The sequence below is a fragment of the Ictalurus furcatus genome, chromosome 7 (assembly GCF_023375685.1).
Source record: "Ictalurus furcatus strain D&B chromosome 7, Billie_1.0, whole genome shotgun sequence".
NCBI lineage: Eukaryota > Metazoa > Chordata > Actinopteri > Siluriformes > Ictaluridae > Ictalurus > Ictalurus furcatus.
In genome coordinates, this window is record NC_071261.1 from 16,453,823 (window position 1) to 16,472,952 (window position 19,130).

Sequence of the window (19,130 nt, forward strand, 5' to 3'; positions counted from 1 at the left end):
TCATCTCATTTAACACATACACATATAGCCTTGTTTTGTATTAGAAATACACATTTGTACTGTATTTTATTTCTTGTGCTCTGTAGTGTCCACAGAGATCATGCGCAGCTCCTTTTAAGGACCTAAGAGGGCAATTGATGAGTTTCAGGCATGATCTCTGTGTCTCAATTCTGAAGGTCTCTAGTTTGTGTCACAATGTACCGGAACCAAATTGTTTTGTGTTTTTGGTATGTGTTGTTTTGAGCAGTCCTAATCACCCCGCCTTTCATCCTCTTTCTTTCGGTTTTTCTTCTTCTCTTATTATGTAGTAGACTAGACATCTTGTAGTTCTTATGTCACTCGAACATACGTAATAGATGTTTTGATTTTATCTGTGACTTGTTCCAATTGACGTTTAGCATTCTTTATCAATATTTCTGTGTATATATACTATATTTTCTGTATCATTAATATAAGAAGCTTTCACTGACCGATGGTTTCGGTGTGATTTCTTCCTGGGCCCACATGAGAGGAAATCAACCAGAGCAGGGTTCAAATTTTGGTTCTGACTGATATCGGACAAAGAACTTAACAAGTACATTTTATGTAATAGTGCTGTTGAGCCCGAGTTGGTAAAGTAGCAGACTGAGAGCGGTTCAGACAGCGTGGCTTGGAGGCGTTCTGTGTATTGGACAAGGTTGTCATGAAGGAAGCTTGAGTTAGTGTTCAAGAGCTCTCTCTCTCTCTCTCTCTCTCTCTCTCTCTCTCTCTCTCTCTTACATGCACTGAGAGCAGCTGCATTCTCTGCACTCTCCGAGCCGCTGCAATGGCAACGAAACTTTTAGTAAGCAGAAAACCATTGATCTGAGAAAGAAACACATTGGGTAAGGAATAAACTTAAGCATTGCTGTGGAGGTTTAGACAGAGCGCATGAACAAAAGCTAATATTCCCACATAGGCTGCTAATTTATATAAAAATAAACAGCTTTCTTTTTAACTTTAATATATACCTTTTAGTTCTTCTTTCTATTAGTTTATTCTACTTTCTGCATCACTGGATAGAAAGTAGCTTGCATGGTAAGTCCCTGCTGAAAAAAAACAAGTGAGTGTGTGCTACCAGAGACCACAGGGTGACATTGGGTCAGTGTACTGTGTTACCATAGTTCATTGCAGTTCAGTCTTAAACTCAGTCACTGCACACCACTCTCAGGATCAATATTGAAGTATTTTCTAAACTAACAAAGAAATAAAAGCACTGCAGCAGATATTCGGAGGAGTTTATTTGGCTCAACTGTCACATAAAACGTACTTGAAATGAATTGAGCCTTTTATGGACACACATTAACAACATGAGGCAATTAAAGAAATTAGAAAGTGAACAAGTTTTTTTAAAAAATTCATTGAATAATGAATAAAAGTCAATAAAATGTCCCTGCTAAACAAAAAACAATATAAACCCTCATAGAATTTGTAATGGTTGTAATGGTTTTAATGAGAATTGTATTGGGTTTAATGGAAACTGAAATGGTCCCTGTGGGTCTCTACTGGTAATTTGTTGCCTTCTGTTGGTGGGATGTTATGTCTAGTGGATAACATTAAGGACCAATAATGGTGATGAGTTCAATGGTTAGCTAATGGTTTGTAATGGTATTGGTAGTGGAAACCATTAGAATTTCTGTGATGGCTTCTATTGTTTTTTTCAGCAAGGGTAAAACAAGAGGGAGAGAAACAAGAGAGAGAGAGAGAGAGAGAGATGCACATCCATCCAAACATCTGAAGGTAGTGAGAAGTGGTGGTCCTGCAGGTGGAACTGCAGTATGTCTGTAAAGGTTGATTGGAAAATACTAGACCCAATATCATATGCATTATTTACAAGAAACCCATCAACACATCATCATAAAATTTTCTCATCCAAATGTGTTTTTCATATTTAAAAGCAAAAAAAAAAAAAAAAAAAACATTCAATGAAATTATTGCCTAGTGCTTTCTGGGGAAAAAAAAAAAACGTAAACTAAATAGTGTAGAAAGTACTAGACAAAACTCTAGACAATTTGGAATTTTCAAAACATATTATGGCACCCAGTAAATAAACAACAATAACAACAAAATGTATGTAAATAAACAGCACCAATGTTGAAATGTATAGAAAATATTTTGTATTGAAAGAAAGAATGCATTTGGCTCTCATGCTCTGTATGAGTGTAAAATGACAGCTCAACAAAAATAATCTGCCATATCTGAATCAAAATAAAGAAAATATGACTGGCTCAACATTGAACCTTCTTCACATCCACACTATACTCGTTGGAATCACCAGTGCCAATGTAAAAGTGATTAAAATATACACTTATAACTTACAATAAATGGGTGTAATTGACATTTGTATTCATATACTGAATATGGTTCAAAAATCAATACATACTGTACAAGAAAAGTATAAATTGCACTTTTAGTCTAATGAGCAAATATTTAACTGCACACACAGAGTCCATTATACATATAATTATTCTACATTCAATTAACAATAATTATGAGAAAGGGAGTGGGACTATATTACACACAGCCTGTGGATACTGCATGTGGCATATTCTTACTTATCCATCCTTTTTTATTATTATTACTTAAAGAATGATTAACAGCAAGACCAAAATAACTGTTTAACATATGACTGACAGTAAGCAGCCCAGCATAAACTGTACTGCAGTAGGGTGTAATGCAACCATGTTAACGAACGCTCCCCAAGATTCAAATGAGTGAAGTTTTGAAGCATAATGAAGCATTATGTCCATTCATATTGCCTCGCATTTCAGTGCAGAACTCCACCATACATGAATAATACTGAAAGGTAAAAAGACCTTTAAAGCTACCTCATGTTACAAGGAATGCCTCTGTTTTCCAGCAATATGCTTAAGTATAAAACAAACATTGCATTACTTAAACGTATAAAGGCTAATGCAAATGTTTCAGTTAGCTTGAATATAAACTGTATATACAAATACACACACAAAATGAATTGCCCAAAAGACCTATCAGAAATGCCAATACATACTCAGTCAAAGGCAACTGCTCCATCAAACGCAGTGCAGCTTAAGTGTATGTATGACTGTCATCACATGGCTAATGCAATACTACAGGACTACAGGGTTGTATTTCTCAGAAACTTTCCAATGGCTCCGGAATGTTATAGCACATATCACTGATGGCAAGCAACATTAATGAAGTTTTAGAAATTACAAAACAAAACAAAACAAAACAAACCCACTGTCAGTTCTGCCCCTTGTGTTTGCTGGAACTTTGACTGGATTGGAAACACTTGTGTAAATCAATATTTTTGTAAATTCCATTGCACACAGTGTAAAAAATATTTTGCCGCAAAATATATTAATAAAACTCCTTAATTGGCATTCGGAGTGATGACTAACAAAACTGCTAGCTTCAGAACAAAACAGTCCTTAAAAGTTGTCAAAGTTTACAGAGGCAAGGGACACTATTTCATTTAACTGTGACATGCAGGAACATCAGTTATATTAACACTACAAACAAAGAAAAATGTGTATTTCTGTGTCTTCAACTGCTTGTGACATATGATCAGAATGTGTTGAGTTCTTTTGTTTTTTAAAATGTTTTTCATCAGCTGTAATATTATATATTTCGGAATTCTTCATTCTGTGTGAAACATTTTTCAAAACACAAAGTAAATACTTATAAGGGAATGACAACAATTGAATAACAAAAGACGTGTGTGTGTGTGTGTGTGTGTGTGTGTGCATAAAAGAAACCTTTAAAAAAAATAAAATATCATCGCATCATCCTCTCTAGATCCCATCAAGTGTCCCATTTCAGAGAAATACAGAGATGCCACTGCTGATGATGGGACTTGTGTTGGAAACCTCCATCCTTTTGCACACACCCACTCCAATAAAGTGCAGGGTGGAGTTTCTGATCCGCCGTTGGACCCAGAATTAGATGAAGACAGTGCAGCAGCTGCCTTCTTCTTCCACTCATCCTGTGATTAAGAGTTTGTTGTTCGTTTCAATAAGTAACGGTGCTCAGGGAGTGAAATCCCGAAGTGCTGAAGGAACGGACCTCTTTACAATAAAGTAAAAACAACAATCTCATTCTACCTCCACTTAAATGACTCTCTCAGGCCACCAGCCAAGGTGTGACTCCCTTGAGAAGATGACAAAAAGTAAATTAAACCTCTGGGTCAAATATTCCTTATTAGACAAAGTAAGAACAGCCGGTTAGTGCTCTGCAGAAGCCATAGAATTTTGATTACAGCACAATGTGATACATACATGCTTATTTTATTTTGTGTGGACAGTCTTTAGTCTTTTGAGCTGGTAGTACAACATGATGAGATGACAGATATTTAGGTCGAGAGCAAGTCCTGATCTCTACATCGCCTCCTCTTTCTCTTTTGCCTTTTCTTTGCACCTCATTAGTCCATTTCTGTATACACTCTTTTCCCAAGGACCATGCAAACCTGTCCTTGTGTTCAAGAGTCTCTTGGTGTGTCACACATGTAATATAAACACCACAATGCTTATGTGAATGTGACACATACCGCCATGACAGCACAAGGGTGAGTAGAAGCAGCTGGGTGTGGTGAGGCTCATGATCTTTCACTTTTACCCCACAGTGTACACACATATTTATATTAAGATCCATTTATATTCTTCTTCACAATTAAAAATACAAACTATAAATACAATAATGAAGCAATTATTTACAAATTCCATGCGGTTTGAGTTAGACTGTTCACTGTAAGAGAATCACAGAAAGGGACATTGTAAGATACGAGACAAAGTCAGTGGCTCACAGTTAACATCACACACTGTTACTTAGGTGTGCATTTTAAACCCCATGCAGTTTTACATGAGCAGGGCCGCACACAGACTTTAATATGCTTACAAAAATGTAGCATTGTTACACACAAAATTATGGACTTACCTTTTGCCAACAACCAGGCATTGGTAATCCATCTGGCCCCTATTGTGGAAAAGGATAAGAAAATGAAACATTTCATAATGTTTTCACATTATTTATTTGTCATTTTTAAGTTATAAGTGATTTTCCACAACATTTATCTCTCCAAATTTTCTAGCTTTACAAAATGATTAAAATCTTTTATTTTACCAAGGACAAACAAAAGACTGGTGCATGCAATAAAAAGCATAAGATGTAATATTCAGACATAAAACCATATTAAACAATGTAAAACCAAACTCTAATGTAGTGTAATGTAGTGTGTATGCTCTCTTATAATATTTGAAAAGAAAAAAGTACATGCAATAATGCAGTAATGGAAACCCAAATGAAGGCAAAATAAGCATTTGGCAACAAAGTGCATGTAAAGTAAGAAGAAGATGAAACCCATTAACCTACCCCAAATATATACAGTACTGTGCAAAAGTTTTAGTCACCCTATTTTTTTTTGTACAAACTTTGCTATAGATTTTTTTCTTTTATGACTTCTACATTATCAAGTCAGTACAAAAACCATTTTAGATTCCCAAACATTAGTTTTCTAGCACAAAATTAAATGTTACAGAAAAATGTTTGTATGTCAGTAAAGAAGCATATTACGTAAGAGACACTTTTCAGACAGAAAACACAATGAAGGCTGTTGGGTTTTGCTGTACAAATAAGAAGCAAGTGCGACAAAAGTCTCCAGAAGAACCATGTCTGGTTCTGCAAGATGCTCAATAAAACTTACAGCTCATTTCCTTATAAAACAAATTGTACCGGAGACTACTATTTTTATTGATTTATTTTTTGTCACACCAAATAATGACTTTGTGTCATTTACAACTGTTTACTGCTATTTACGGTATTTTTTAATTTTTTTTTTTAAATGTAGAAACATTTACTTTAATTATTTTGAAGGTATCATGGCTCTACAGCATTTCTTTGCATGTGCCTAAGACTTTTGCACAGTACTGATTATACAGTATAAGTAATAATTAATCACTAGCTACATTTGTTTATAAAGGAGTCAAAACTTGTAAAAACGGTGCAGGAGAAACCAAAGGCTGAATAATATTATTTCTATTGTGCCCAACTGGAACAGGTAGAAGATAAGTAGGAATATGAAGACTAGACTCATGCTGCTACTGCAATGAAAGTCATGTAGTTTCAAGCTATGGGGTGCAGGTTAGTCAGTGTTGGCTATAGAGTCTAAAAATTCTGATATGTCGAATTGTCTGCTACAAGGAATTTATATAAATTTCACCAAGACAGATTTAATCAAAGAGACAAGGAAAGGGTCTCAATCGAAAGGGAAGTTGCAAAGGCAAATGTTAATGATACTTAGGAAATTGCCATGGACATTCTATATACTGATACTGAATAAATATAATCTCTTATATCTCAGGTTTGCTTGCAATCTGTTATTGGGATGCAGAAAGGTAACTAATAGTGTAAGCAGGACTGATAGTAAATGATGTGCTACTAAATTATGAATGCAATGCATACAACAAAGCAATTTACAAGCCAGTAAGGCATGTTGAAGAATAGGCTGGTAGCTTTGACATTATGCCATGAATGCATGTGGGAACCATGCATAGCGCGGACACAGAGAATGGTGGCATGCACAGGAGAGGATAGGAAAAGAGGATACTGTACCAATTGGCACGGGGCATCCAGCCCATCCAGACCAGGCTGGCCTGGTTCACCCTTTTCACCCTTAAAGCCCCGGAAACCCTGTGTCATAGAAACGGAACTGGGAGTGTTACTGGGATAGAGGCTGCAGGCGCCCTTCCGGCCTCTCACTGTGAGGGCACGGCACAGGGAAGAGAGGAGTGGCCTGGCACTGGCTGGCAACCACTTTTACCCACCATTCCATTTCCATTTCAATCTATAGTGTGTAATGACAGAGACTGTGATCCAGACATTTTGCATACCTAAATATTGTGGTAGAGAATATGGAAAGCAAGATCCCACTAGAGGTTTAAGCACACACTGCAAGGGGATTTGGGTTGCCAGATTGTGCAAAGGATCACTCCCCTCTGAGGGATTCAGCTGCTTTAGGTCACGGGGAGGTTTTCCAGCCCTCAGCTGGCACATACCAATGGGCAGGGTGCATCTAATCCAGGGGCACCCTGTTCTCCTTTCTCCCCCTTAGGCCCTTTTTTTCCCTTCTTTCCCTTCTCCCCCTGTGGACACAATGGTGTGATCAGCTGGAGAATTTGTTTTTCAAAGTAAATGAGACCGATGTTATTACAGATCATTTTCTGGGTATATATATCTTTATTTATTTCAGTGTTATTAATGTGTTTGCAAAATTAAATATATTGTAGAAGGAAAGGTAACATTTATGGGGAAAAATGTAGGGAAACCTGCAAACCCACACATAATTGGTCTGCATTCAGCTTAATTAAAAATGAGTTTTATGTCAGTAAATGGTAAAGCTATCAACCAGTAAATGAAAGGACGTTAGATAGGGATAGGATATCAGAAAGGAGGAACCAGGGAGGCTACATCTGCAGGTGAAGGGAGAAGGAATGATGAGTCTCAGAGGCCACAAGGGAAGAGAAAGTGTGGGGAAGACTCCCCAGATCGCAAAAAGCACATCTTATCTATACATAAGATCACACAGCAAAAATAAAAACTGCATCCCTTTCTTCAAGTCCTAACACACGAGAGTCTGTGTGTTTTCATGCCTTATGTTAAAAAAGAACGATCTAAAATTATCTAAATGAACATGGACAATAACCTGCTCCATGATTATATTTTTAGTTGATGGGGATAGTAATGCCAATAGATATTTGTTTTTGGTCTAAATTTGATGATGAAAAGATGAATATGGAGATTCATAAATTTAATGCTTGTGAAGTTGGAAGAATTCCTAGGACATGTCATATGACATATGTTTAAAGTATTATATGCAACTGTCTACAAGGAAGGGATACAGCTTTCTTAAAATTGACTGCTGCATATAAACAAGACAACATTCTTTATGATTACACAACCAGCAGCGATAAAAAAAAAATCTACCCATCATGTCATGGAATCTGACTGTAGTGGAAAAAGGGCAAATCTTCAAGGCACTATTTCATATGAAGACAATACACTTTTGTACATTGTCAAAAGCTGCACCATATTTCATAATAGTAGTTATTTAAGTATATGAAAAATGTCAAATTAATAATAATCATTTTGTCAGCTTTATGTTAAGTTTATATATATTATATAAGGTAATGCAAAAACCTTCATATTGTACCAGTTGCCAGGAAGCTTTTACTACAGTATAAAAACTACTCAAATCAATTTAAATCACAATGTTTAGCAAAATGTATATAATATTTGTTGCTCATTATCCTCAGTGAAAGATGTGTAGCACATTCCATGACATTTACACGTGTGTAAAGTTGCCCAGTGTCAGTCAGATGATAAAATGTTGAGTTAGGTAGAAAAAGTTTAGCAGAGAAATGATCAACATGCATGAGCGAAATGAGAGGACAAACTATAGGAAACGTAAATTTAAATTCAGCAGCTATTCCTGCTGTCAATGGACTATCCCTGAAATATTTATTGATGGTGTAGGTCTAAATCCCAGGATTTTTTCTTTGTTTGTTTGATTTTTTTTAGTTAGCTTGAGTGATAATGCAGTGATAAAATGATGTGAAAATGAAATGTTGAATGGAAAAAAAATATTATTATGTATATTTTGATTAACTTTGAGCATGCTCTCTGGGTTCTCTGGTTTCCTCCCACTGTCCAAAAACGTTGGTAAGTGGACTGGCTATTCTAAATTGCCCTTATGTGTGGATGTGTGTGTATGGTTCCCTACAATGGATGTATTCCGCCCTCACTCTCAGTGTTCGTGGGTATAGGCTCTGGATCAGGAGACCATGACCTGGACAAAGTGGCAACTGAAGCAGAATGAATGAATGAATCAAGAGCATGCTCCTAAATTGGGATTAAGAGATCCATTTCCATTAATATTTAATGTCCATGTGGAGCATATGGCAGATAAAGGACATTGTATTGCAATGCTTACATTACAATTATACATTAAAATGTAGAGAGAATTATGGTCATGTGTAATATCATTGCCAATATGCAGTCCTGTCCCTAAGATAAGCTTTCATTGTCCATTGACACCAGATCTCTAATTAAGGCTTGCTGAAATATTCCCTGAACACACTTATCTATGTCATGGTCACCTTTTCTCCTCTTTCCCCCACGTCGCCCTTCTCTCCCCTTAAGCCTGGTAACCCCTGCAAAATACAACTTCAAATAATTACACATGACTTGAGGCCTAACTACTGAGGGCTGCATAACTTGAGTGACAAAATGCTGTTATGAAACCAAACAAAAAGCAAAAAAAACCAACAAAAAACCAAGGTCTCAGCGGTAATGTGGACTGTCAACTCACATCCAAGCCAGGTGTCCCAGCAGCACCCTGAGGGGAAAACATTTCCACAAATTAAAATCCACCAGAATATTCCTTCACGGTGTAATCTGACATATTATTTATAGCGGTATCAGTACTAACATCAGTAGTTTTTATTGAGTTTTCCTAAAATTAAACCAATGGACTTACAGGTAATCCATATGGTCCTCTCGGTCCAGGTTCACCTGTAACACCTTTCTCACCCTATGACAAGTAAATGTAAAATATTTAATAATAAAAAAATGTCTCCTGCAAATTTTATATCTCAGCAAGTTAAAATATTTCAAATATAGGTAAATTTCTTAAAACAAATCACTAAAAAAATCAATTATCATATTTCTAGATTTTTTCCCTAATTACAAGCTTGAATTTGTCTCATCCTATTTTGAGATAATTCTATTAAAATTAGACTGGAGTGGAAGACTGGTTTGCTTGTTTCATTTATGGCATTTGGCAGACACCCATATCCAGAGTGACTTAGATTTATCTCAATTACACAACTGAGCAGTTCCGGGTTAAAGGCCTTGCTCAAGGACCCAGCGGTGGCAGCTTGGTGGTTCATGACAATGTCCATGACCCCATATTTGTAGCCTATAAATGGTTCCTGCTATGTCAGGCTTATTCTCTAGCCATTATCCTCTAGCTGAGTGGCCTGAGGTGGCCTGGCGTTCCTCATAAATAATACAGATGCTGCATATATAGTGCTGTTCATATGTAAATAAAGGCACATGTAAAGAAATGCTGTAAAGCAAAGACACCTTCATTTAATTTACAATTTAATGAAATTAAATATTTCTACATAAATAAAATCTACTATAAAGAGCAGTAAATAGTAAAGCATTAAAGTAAATATTTGTATGTATATACAGTACTGTGCAAACGTCTTAGGCACATGCAAAGAAATGCTGTAGAGCAGAGGTTCTCAACCTTTTGTAACTAAAGCCCCCCCAGGCCTTCCCGTTCATGTGGCAGCCCCCCCTTTGGAGGAGACCAGGTATAATGATTATTTATTCCATATAAAATCTATCTATCTATAGATACACCTAATCTATATTTCTTTTGGTAGACAGATAGATAGATAGATAAATTTTTTTGCTTTTGTTTTGTACTTTTTTAATTACTTTTCATAACTTTCATGATTTTTTAAATAACTTTTATAACGGACAGGTATGGAACATGAATGATCAAAATGTTTCTGAACACTATAACTACTCTGAACAAGAGAACTAGGTTGTAATAACGTGGACTATTTTACATGTAAAACATGTTGCATTCCATTCGTCTTACATTCTAAAAACATTCACATATGAATGATGTAAATGGGGACGAAGGGCGCGTCTCGTTATCCATGACATTGTTAAATCTCCAGCTCTCAGACACTCACTGGACAGAGCAGATGCAGAGAGAGGTGAAAGTTCAGTGGGAAAGCAAGACCTCGCGCTTGTAGGACAGTATTGGTGACATTTGGAAAGTTGCTAAGGTTTGTCCAAAAAGTCTCTAGATTTGTCGCTAGGTGTTTTTTTTTTTTTTTTTTGCCTTACAAAATTCGCTAAAGGGGTCTAAAATGTCACTAAGTTGGCAAAACTGGGCTGCACTGACAGCTAAATAAAAGGCAGGCTAAGCTCCACCTCTCTCCATCAAAAATAAAATACAGAGGGAGAGGGAAAGCAGGGTTTTCATTTAAGCACATTCTATTTGAAAAGCAATAAAATACACAGAGTCCCCAAATGATGCCCTGTCTGTATTGTTTTTTTCTTGAAAACAATTTGTGCCCCTCTTCCGATCTCGCTATGCCCCCTGGTTGAGAACCACTACTGTAAAGCAGAGAAGCCTTCAAAAATAATGAAATTAAAAGTTTCTACATTTAAAAAAAAATACTGTAAAGAGCCATAAACAGTAGTAAATGAAACAAAGTAAATATGTGGTGTGACAAAAAAAAAATAAAAAAAAGTAGTCTCCTGTACAATTAGTGCAGTTTTATAAGGAAATGAGCTGTAAGTTTTATTGAGCATCTTGCAGAAACAGCCACGTTTGTTCTGGAGACTTTGACTGTTGCACTTGCTTCTTATTTTGCAGCAAAACCAGCAGCCTTCATTGTGTTTTTTGTCTGAAAAGTGGTCTCTTACATAAGATGCTGCTTTCTTTAATGACAAACATTTTTCTGTAGCATTTAATTTTGTGCTAGAAAACTAATGCTTGGAAATCTAAAAAGTCATAAAATAAAAAATCTATAACAAAATTTGTACTAAAAAAATAGGTTGACTAAAACTTTCTTTAATGTAAAAGGGTGGGTAGGATTTTTGCACAATACTATACTTTATTGAGAACAAGAATCATTGAAGTATTAATAGTGCTCTTTATTGAGGATGAGAATTACTCAAATTCACCATAGAGCACATGTGGTAAGATAAAAACAACATACAACATTCAATCTTTAAAGGTAGATTGTCATTGGAAGGTAACCATAGCGTATTATTTAAGGAATCTATTGACCTGCATTCAAGTATGCCTGTGAAATCACTTGCTTTACCAATCAACTGTATTCCAAACTGATTAATAATTAAATAATAAACATAGAACAATGGTGGATCGATCAGTGCAATTAAAATATGACCTTGGTACCAGTATGTACATTCTCATTAATCTTACTCTATCTCCTTTAGGACCAGCAGGACCAGAAGCACCAGTTGGGCCATCTGTACCCTACAAATAAACATATTGAATTCACTGCATTATATATTTACATATTTTTCTATAATCAGTGAAAACACAATGTATTTTTTTAACCACTGGCCAAAATGTGAGCAACATTTCAAAGAAATTTCTGTAATTGTTTAAAAACCTTGTTGTGGATAATCATGCCTTTGGATGTATTTGCTTGGCATGTATTTACTAATTGACTTTTGTTTCAAATAAACCTAGTATTTCCATGCAGAAGTCAATCCCAAAAAACAAAGTGATAATGACAAATGGAAATATGTTAATAGATGACTGGGTGTTAATTCTGTGTTAATTTTACACTCATAACCAGACAGACAGGGATCTCATGTGGCCTTTTGGCCTTTTATTGATGTATACTGTACATATATGGACTGAACACTGAAAATTATCATTGGAATAGCATCACGAAAAGAGCACTGGAACATTGTGAACGCTGATGTCCCCCTCAAACATATATTTTTTGTCCAGTTTGTCTTTTTGAATCCTACAAGGAGAAGGCAGTTGGGGGATGAAGTGTGTTCACGTGAGACTCACCCTTAATCCCGGCTTGCCATCCAAGCCAGACGCTCCCTGTGAGTTTGTGGAGGTATGAGTGACATGAAGACAGGGATTAGTACATGATGAACAGTGAGGTAGCCAAAAAAACTGACAACTGAGTTGTTAACAAAGAGTGGGAAGTACAGTATCCAGATAAGACATTGGCACAGAAGGAGGACAGGAACAGATGAGCAGGCAAGATTGAAAGCATGAAAAAAAAACAAGGAGGCACATGAGCCTTATACAGAAACAAGCAAGAAGAGAATAGAAAATGGAGGAAAGGTGCTGGGAGATGTTGTGTTAAAGGCTACAGGAATTAGATTTTACCATTAATATGACACCATGCATAGCTTATGCTGGCTACTTACAGGGAGGCCCAGGGGTCCACGGTCACCCTTATACCCGGGCTCCCCACGTGCTCCCTTCAAACCAGGCAAACCTGCTTCTCCCTAAATGCAGAGGAGCAGCAAAGCTTGGTTCAGGGAATGAAAGTATGATCTAAAGAGGTAACTTAGCTCCAGACGTGATAGAGATGAGTGGTATGATATTAGCGCTAGCTCATTAGTTATGGTTCTCTGCTAGTGAATGGAAGGTTATGAGTTTGAATCCCAAATAAACAAATAAGGGCCCTTAAGCAAAGCCCTTAGCCTTCTCAGGTGGTTGGTGTGTAACACATTTTAAGGCTGTTGTCAACATTCCACAAGAAAGAATTCTTGTAATTTTGAATATTCATTTATGGTTTATTATTCCTGGAATTATTGATTATATAAGTTTAGTTATAAGTCGCATGGACATTTATATAATTATGATACTATTTTTTTTACTTACCTTTTGTCCAGGGAATCCATGTGGGCCCTGAAAAGCACCAGCAAGCAAGTAAAGTAACATGCAAACAAATAAACATGTTGTGTAGGTAAAGTATTGAATACAAAAGACTAAAGAGCCTTTTAGGTTCTATAATTCACACCTAACAGTCAGAAAATTATAAATTTTTTAATGATAGTCAACCAATTATGAAAAATCTGCCAAAGATTATCTTTATTTCCTTAGTATATAACTTTCAAAGTATCTCCTGATAGGCTATGCTAATAAGTCCAGCTATTGATTATTTATTAAATTTATACTATTTTTTTTTTTTTTTTTAAATCTCCTCATCACATGCACTAAGAAAATTCTGTTGATTTAATCCATAAAAATGTTATATCAAAGAACAATCATTGCAGTATTTTCATAGCAATCACCATAGAGACTTACCATTGGACCAGGAGGACCATGTGGACCAAGTGCCCCAGGAGGGCCAATAATCTGTTAATAAAAGAAATACAGTCAAAGGCTATATGTGATGCAGTCATGTATTGCACAGTTGGTCATATTCTCCTGGTCTGAATCCAAATGTATGCTGAACCTACAGATGGTCCTTGAGGTCCAGGCATGCCATTATCACCTTTTTCACCTTTCTGACCATTGAAACCCTGCATACACATCATCATCATCTTCATCATCATCATCAATAATTATTCCAATTTCTTTATTCAATCAGAACTTGCTAATTCTGAATCTCATGTATCTATGGTATGCTAATATCATGGTGTATATATATATGGTAAAAAATATTTGACCCTTACTGGTAGCCCAGGCAATCCTACAGATCCCTTATCGCCAGACATTCCTGGCATTCCCATGTCTCCTTTTGAACCCTTGTGACCCTGAGAATAGTGTATACATATGTAGTAATGTAGCAGCATTATGCTATACAGCGGAGGTTTCATTTATTACAGTATAACAAGTCATTTCTTTTACATAATAGAACATTTACTTAAAAACATAGAAAAACAGGCACTGTTTATTCTCTTACCCTCTCGCCATCAAGACCTGGAAGACCTGGAGGACCTTGATCACCCTGTCAAAAGGATGTAGAGAATTTCTAGTATTTTCAGTAGGCAAGCTTATGTTTACCATTGCATGATGCTATTTAGTTGGCATTTGTCTAATATTAATTTGTGTTGACTTGGTCAATGTATGGGCATTTAGTAGGCAATTCTTCAGTACCTTAATGCCCTGTGGTCCAATTGGTCCAGGAGGCCCAGGGGGACCCTAATGATCAAACAAACACATGCATGCACGCACACACACACATTTAGCTCATCATACATCATCTTCCTTTATACAGAATGTGTTAAATGAGTAACCAACACACTTAGGTATGCCAGCCATATATAACTTGCATGCATCTTTAACTTTCATGCCAGCCAGAGCTCCATTCATTGCAGCTGGTTTATCTGTACCAATTAAAACTATTTAACTTAGACTTTCAGTAACCAGAAATGGAAACAAGAAACAAAACACTGAGTCGTTTCTGACTCACAGGAACCAACACTGATGGCTTCTTTCACTTAGTTAAAAAATAAGTTGTTATGTAGACAAACAAAGGACCTCTATTTGTGTGACAATAGTAGTCAGGATAAGACCATCTTTACAATCTACAATCCAGTTAAATTGCCTGTATTAGTCTTCATAGCCATATAATCACAATATCTATAACAGTAAATATTCTAGAAATCAGGCAAGGCATCAAAATGACTTAAACAACAAAGCTATTTTCACAGTTCCACTTAGTCTCACAGTTGTAAACAAGCAGAGACATCCACAAAATGCAGTACATGATATTTAGGTTTTCACTTTTCATTAAGGTCACAAACTACTGAACAAATAGATGAGAGAAGAATAAAAGAAATTGGAAGGTGCACACGTGCTTGCCCTGTACAGTGCACCCGGAGAGTATTCACAGCGTTTCACTTTTTCCACATTTTGTTATGTTACAGCTAGGGATGCACCGAATGTTCGGCAACCGAAATTATTCGGTTAAGTGAAAATGCCGAATAAATTTGACCGAACAATGGAGTGTTTGATGACGCGACCAAATAGCATAGCAACCAGAGTGAGACGCGCGAATGTCACGACGTTGATGAGGGGGCACGCGCATGCGCGAGCTACGTGCACGACGCACGTGCTCTTCGGATGTTTACTTTTTTGTTTCTGTTCCGGAGTATTCTGTCACGTCGCGAGGCGTAAGGGAGTAGAGTACGGAAGCAGGTAAAGACATATTTATTTAAGGGCAGGCAGACAAATCCAAATCGTAATTCAAAAAATGTAGTCAAGACAGACAAAGGGACTAAATTAACTAATCTATAGTTTAAACTAACAAAATCTATCAAGGAACATAACATTAACAACGTATCTAACTATACTATATCTACTATAATACTCCGCGAGGTGTACAGGGACGAGAACGGTATATATCCCCAATATAATCAGCCGTATAGAACCGAATGGAACCATTTTTTGCACTTTTAATGCACTTTTTTGTTGTAGGCTACAGAGTGTTACATTCTTTCAGCAGTCAGTTATAGGGCTAACATAGGCTATTCAAGGTGGGCTCAAAGATGACCACATAAAAATATTTTTATTTTACTCGTTTATTTATTTAAAGTTATATTTAACCAAAGCCTTGTTGGTTGCCTATGCCTGCTGGAATGAAAAAAAAATGTTCAGTGTTAAATAAATATTTTGAAATTGTAGTTTTTGTAATTGATATTTTTCTTTGAAAAGCAAGACAAAATAGTAAAAAGCACATTTTGACTATTTAATTTATGCAATGGTGAAAAAAATGGCAAAATAAATGGAAAAAACGTGTTCGGTTTCGGCCTTTGGCTTTCGGCCAAGTTTTTCATTATATTCGGTTTCGGCTTCGGCCAAGAATTTTCATTTCGGTGCATCCCTAGTTACAGCCTTATTCCAAAATGGATTAAATTAATTATTTTCCTCAAAATTCTACAAACAATAATGACAACGTGAAAGAAGTTTGTTTGAAATCTTTGCAAATTTATTAAAAATAAAAAACAAAAAAAGCACATGTACATAAGTATTCACAGCCTTTGCCATGACACTCAAAATTGGACTAGTCAGGATCGAGGGAAAGATAAATGAAGCAATGTACAGAGACATCCTTGATGAAAACCTGCTCCAGAGCGCTCTGGACCTCAGACTGGGGCGAAGGTTCATCTTCCAACAGGACAACGACTCTAAGCACACAGCCAAGATAACAAAGGAGTGGCTACAGGACAACTCTGTGAATGTCCTTGAGTGGCCCAGCCAGAGCCCAGACTTGAACCCGATTGAACATCTCTGGAGAGATCTGAAAATGGCTGTGCACCGACGCTCCCCATCCAACCTGATGGAGCTTGAGAGGTCCTGCAAAGAAGAATGGGAGAAACTGCCCAAAAATAGGTGTGCCAAGCTTGTAGCATCATTCTCAAAAAGACTTGAGGCTGTAATTGGTGCCAAAGGTGCTTCAACAAAGTATTGAGCAAAGGCTGTGAATACTTATGTACGTGTGCTTTTTTTTGTTTTTTATTTTTAATAAATTTGCAAAGATTTCAAACAAACTTCTTTCACGTTGTCATTATGGGGTATTGTTTGTAGAATTTTGAGGAAAATAATGAATTTAATCCATTTTGGAATAAGGCTGTAACATAACCAAATGTGGAAATAGTGAAGCGCTGTGAATACTTTCCGGATGCACTGTATCTGCTAAATTAACTGGAAGGCATTGTAGTAAGCAAGTTTAGTTAATCACAATTCATTTTGGCTTTATGTTTAAAGTAAAATTTCTTCTGCTGCTGCTTTTAAAAAATATATTATTAATAGTAGACACATTTGCATATTAAATAAATAAGCATTTATTTCTAAAAAAAAAAAAAACGAAACAAAAAAACCCCCAAAAATAATGTCTAAATGCCAACAGGCATTTTATATGCACAAGACTTGTTAATAGAATGTGTCAGTATTATAATCAATTTAATCAAGGAAATATCAAGACACTATCTATTAGCTAACATACAGTATATATATATACTAACTGCCTGATGAGTAGCAACTCCCCAAACCAGGTACAATGAATGGGGCCCAAGTCCTTCCTATCTTCTTATAAGGGTTAGAGAGGTCAATATCTGCCCCAATATTACAAAACCCTTGTGTTGATTTAACAAAAGCCTTCTGCCCTCTTCTACCAAGTGTCAGTCTCGCTTACAAACCATGCTCAATATGACACTAAACAAACTATGTTATAAATTATATCAGTATAGATATATTACATCTAGAATAATGTCTTTAGTCAGAACACGTATCACAGCATCAAGATGAGGTGCATTATTAAGCAGAGGAGGACATTTATAGGGACAGACTTAGGTCCATGCAGGGCAAGTACAGCACTGATATAGCACAGACAAGACGGAGATTTATTACCGTCACTGTAATAGTGGTTATCTTCTGTAGGCAGAGAGGAGGCAGTGAAAAGTGATTAGATTAGGTGAAGTGAGAAGATAAGAATACTAGATACGTCTGCCCTCCTTGCTGAAATGTCAAGTAGTGCATGCAAATAATTTAACAGTGGTGGTTTTCTATGTTGTGTTTTATTAAACGAAACTGTTGCATTATATCATACTCAAACAACAAATTACCAATGAACAGGAAACAACTGTCATAAAGAATAATATGAAATATGTTATTAATATATACCAAAACCAAAATTATTAAGCTGACACTGAAGAACAAAATGCATTAAAAAAACCAATAGAAATGTACTATGTCTCATAAAAAAGAAATTTGTGTGGTCTGACCTGAAGCGCTTCTTGGATGTTTCCATTGTAGTCAATTATTTCAGTTGTGCCCTGGTCACCTTTCTCTCCAGCTGGACCCTTTAATAAATATATTTTATTAAGCAGGCTTTTAAAGGTAAAATGACCAACTACAAACAAGCATTCTGGACCAGTAGTCAGTTTTCCAAATTGGTTTTCTCAGTAACTTAATACACTTTTGTGAAGGCCACGGCTTAAGCCATTTCCCCCCTTTTTTAATGTTCTACATACTATCTTCCAGGTTATTTGTACAAGTAAGGAATAAAAGAAATCAACTACTAAAGCTTTAAATGATGCATACACTATATGGCCAAAACTTTGTGGACAGTTGACCATCACACCTACAGTATCTCACAAAAGTGAGTACACCCCTCACATTTTTGTCAATATTTGATTATATCTTTTCATGTGACAACACTGAAGAAATGACACTTTGCTACAATGTAAAGTAGTGAGTGTACAGCTTGTGTAACAGTGTAAATTTGCTGTCCCCTCAAAATAACTCAACACACAGCCATTAATGTCTAAACCACTGGCAACAAAAGAGTACACCTCTAAGTGAAAATGTCCAAATTGGGCCCAAAGTGTTAATATTTTGTGTGGCCACCATTATTTTCCAGCACTGCCTTAACACTCTTGGGCATGGAGTTCACCAGAGCTTCACAGGTTGCCACTCGAGTCTTCTTCCACTCCTCCATGACGACATCATGGAGCTGGTGGATGTTAGAGACCTTGTGCTCCTCCACCTTCCGTTTTGAGGATGCCCCACAGATGCTCAATAGGGTTTAGGTCTGGAG

General features: G+C 36.4%; 1 protein-coding gene across 1 annotated transcript in view; it reads right to left on the reverse strand.

Moving 5' to 3' along the window:
* Positions 1-4,620: 4,620 nt before the first annotated feature.
* Positions 4,621-19,130, reverse strand: part of LOC128609978 (collagen alpha-1(XXV) chain) — a 169,931-nt gene continuing 155,421 nt past the window's right edge. Inside the window, exons 21-36 of the mRNA XM_053628952.1 lie at positions 18,316-18,393; positions 17,942-17,965; positions 14,687-14,731; positions 14,493-14,537; positions 14,263-14,343; positions 14,047-14,109; positions 13,892-13,942; positions 13,466-13,492; positions 13,006-13,086; positions 12,029-12,082; positions 9,530-9,583; positions 9,362-9,388; positions 9,150-9,203; positions 6,607-6,684; positions 4,933-4,971; positions 4,621-4,743 (exon numbers count right to left, since the gene is read on the reverse strand). Of these exons, the coding sequence (XP_053484927.1) occupies positions 4,741-4,743; positions 4,933-4,971; positions 6,607-6,684; positions 9,150-9,203; positions 9,362-9,388; positions 9,530-9,583; positions 12,029-12,082; positions 13,006-13,086; positions 13,466-13,492; positions 13,892-13,942; positions 14,047-14,109; positions 14,263-14,343; positions 14,493-14,537; positions 14,687-14,731; positions 17,942-17,965; positions 18,316-18,393 (804 nt within the window). The 3' untranslated portion in view covers positions 4,621-4,740. The remainder of the gene's footprint in view (positions 4,744-4,932; positions 4,972-6,606; positions 6,685-9,149; positions 9,204-9,361; positions 9,389-9,529; positions 9,584-12,028; positions 12,083-13,005; positions 13,087-13,465; positions 13,493-13,891; positions 13,943-14,046; positions 14,110-14,262; positions 14,344-14,492; positions 14,538-14,686; positions 14,732-17,941; positions 17,966-18,315; positions 18,394-19,130) is intronic.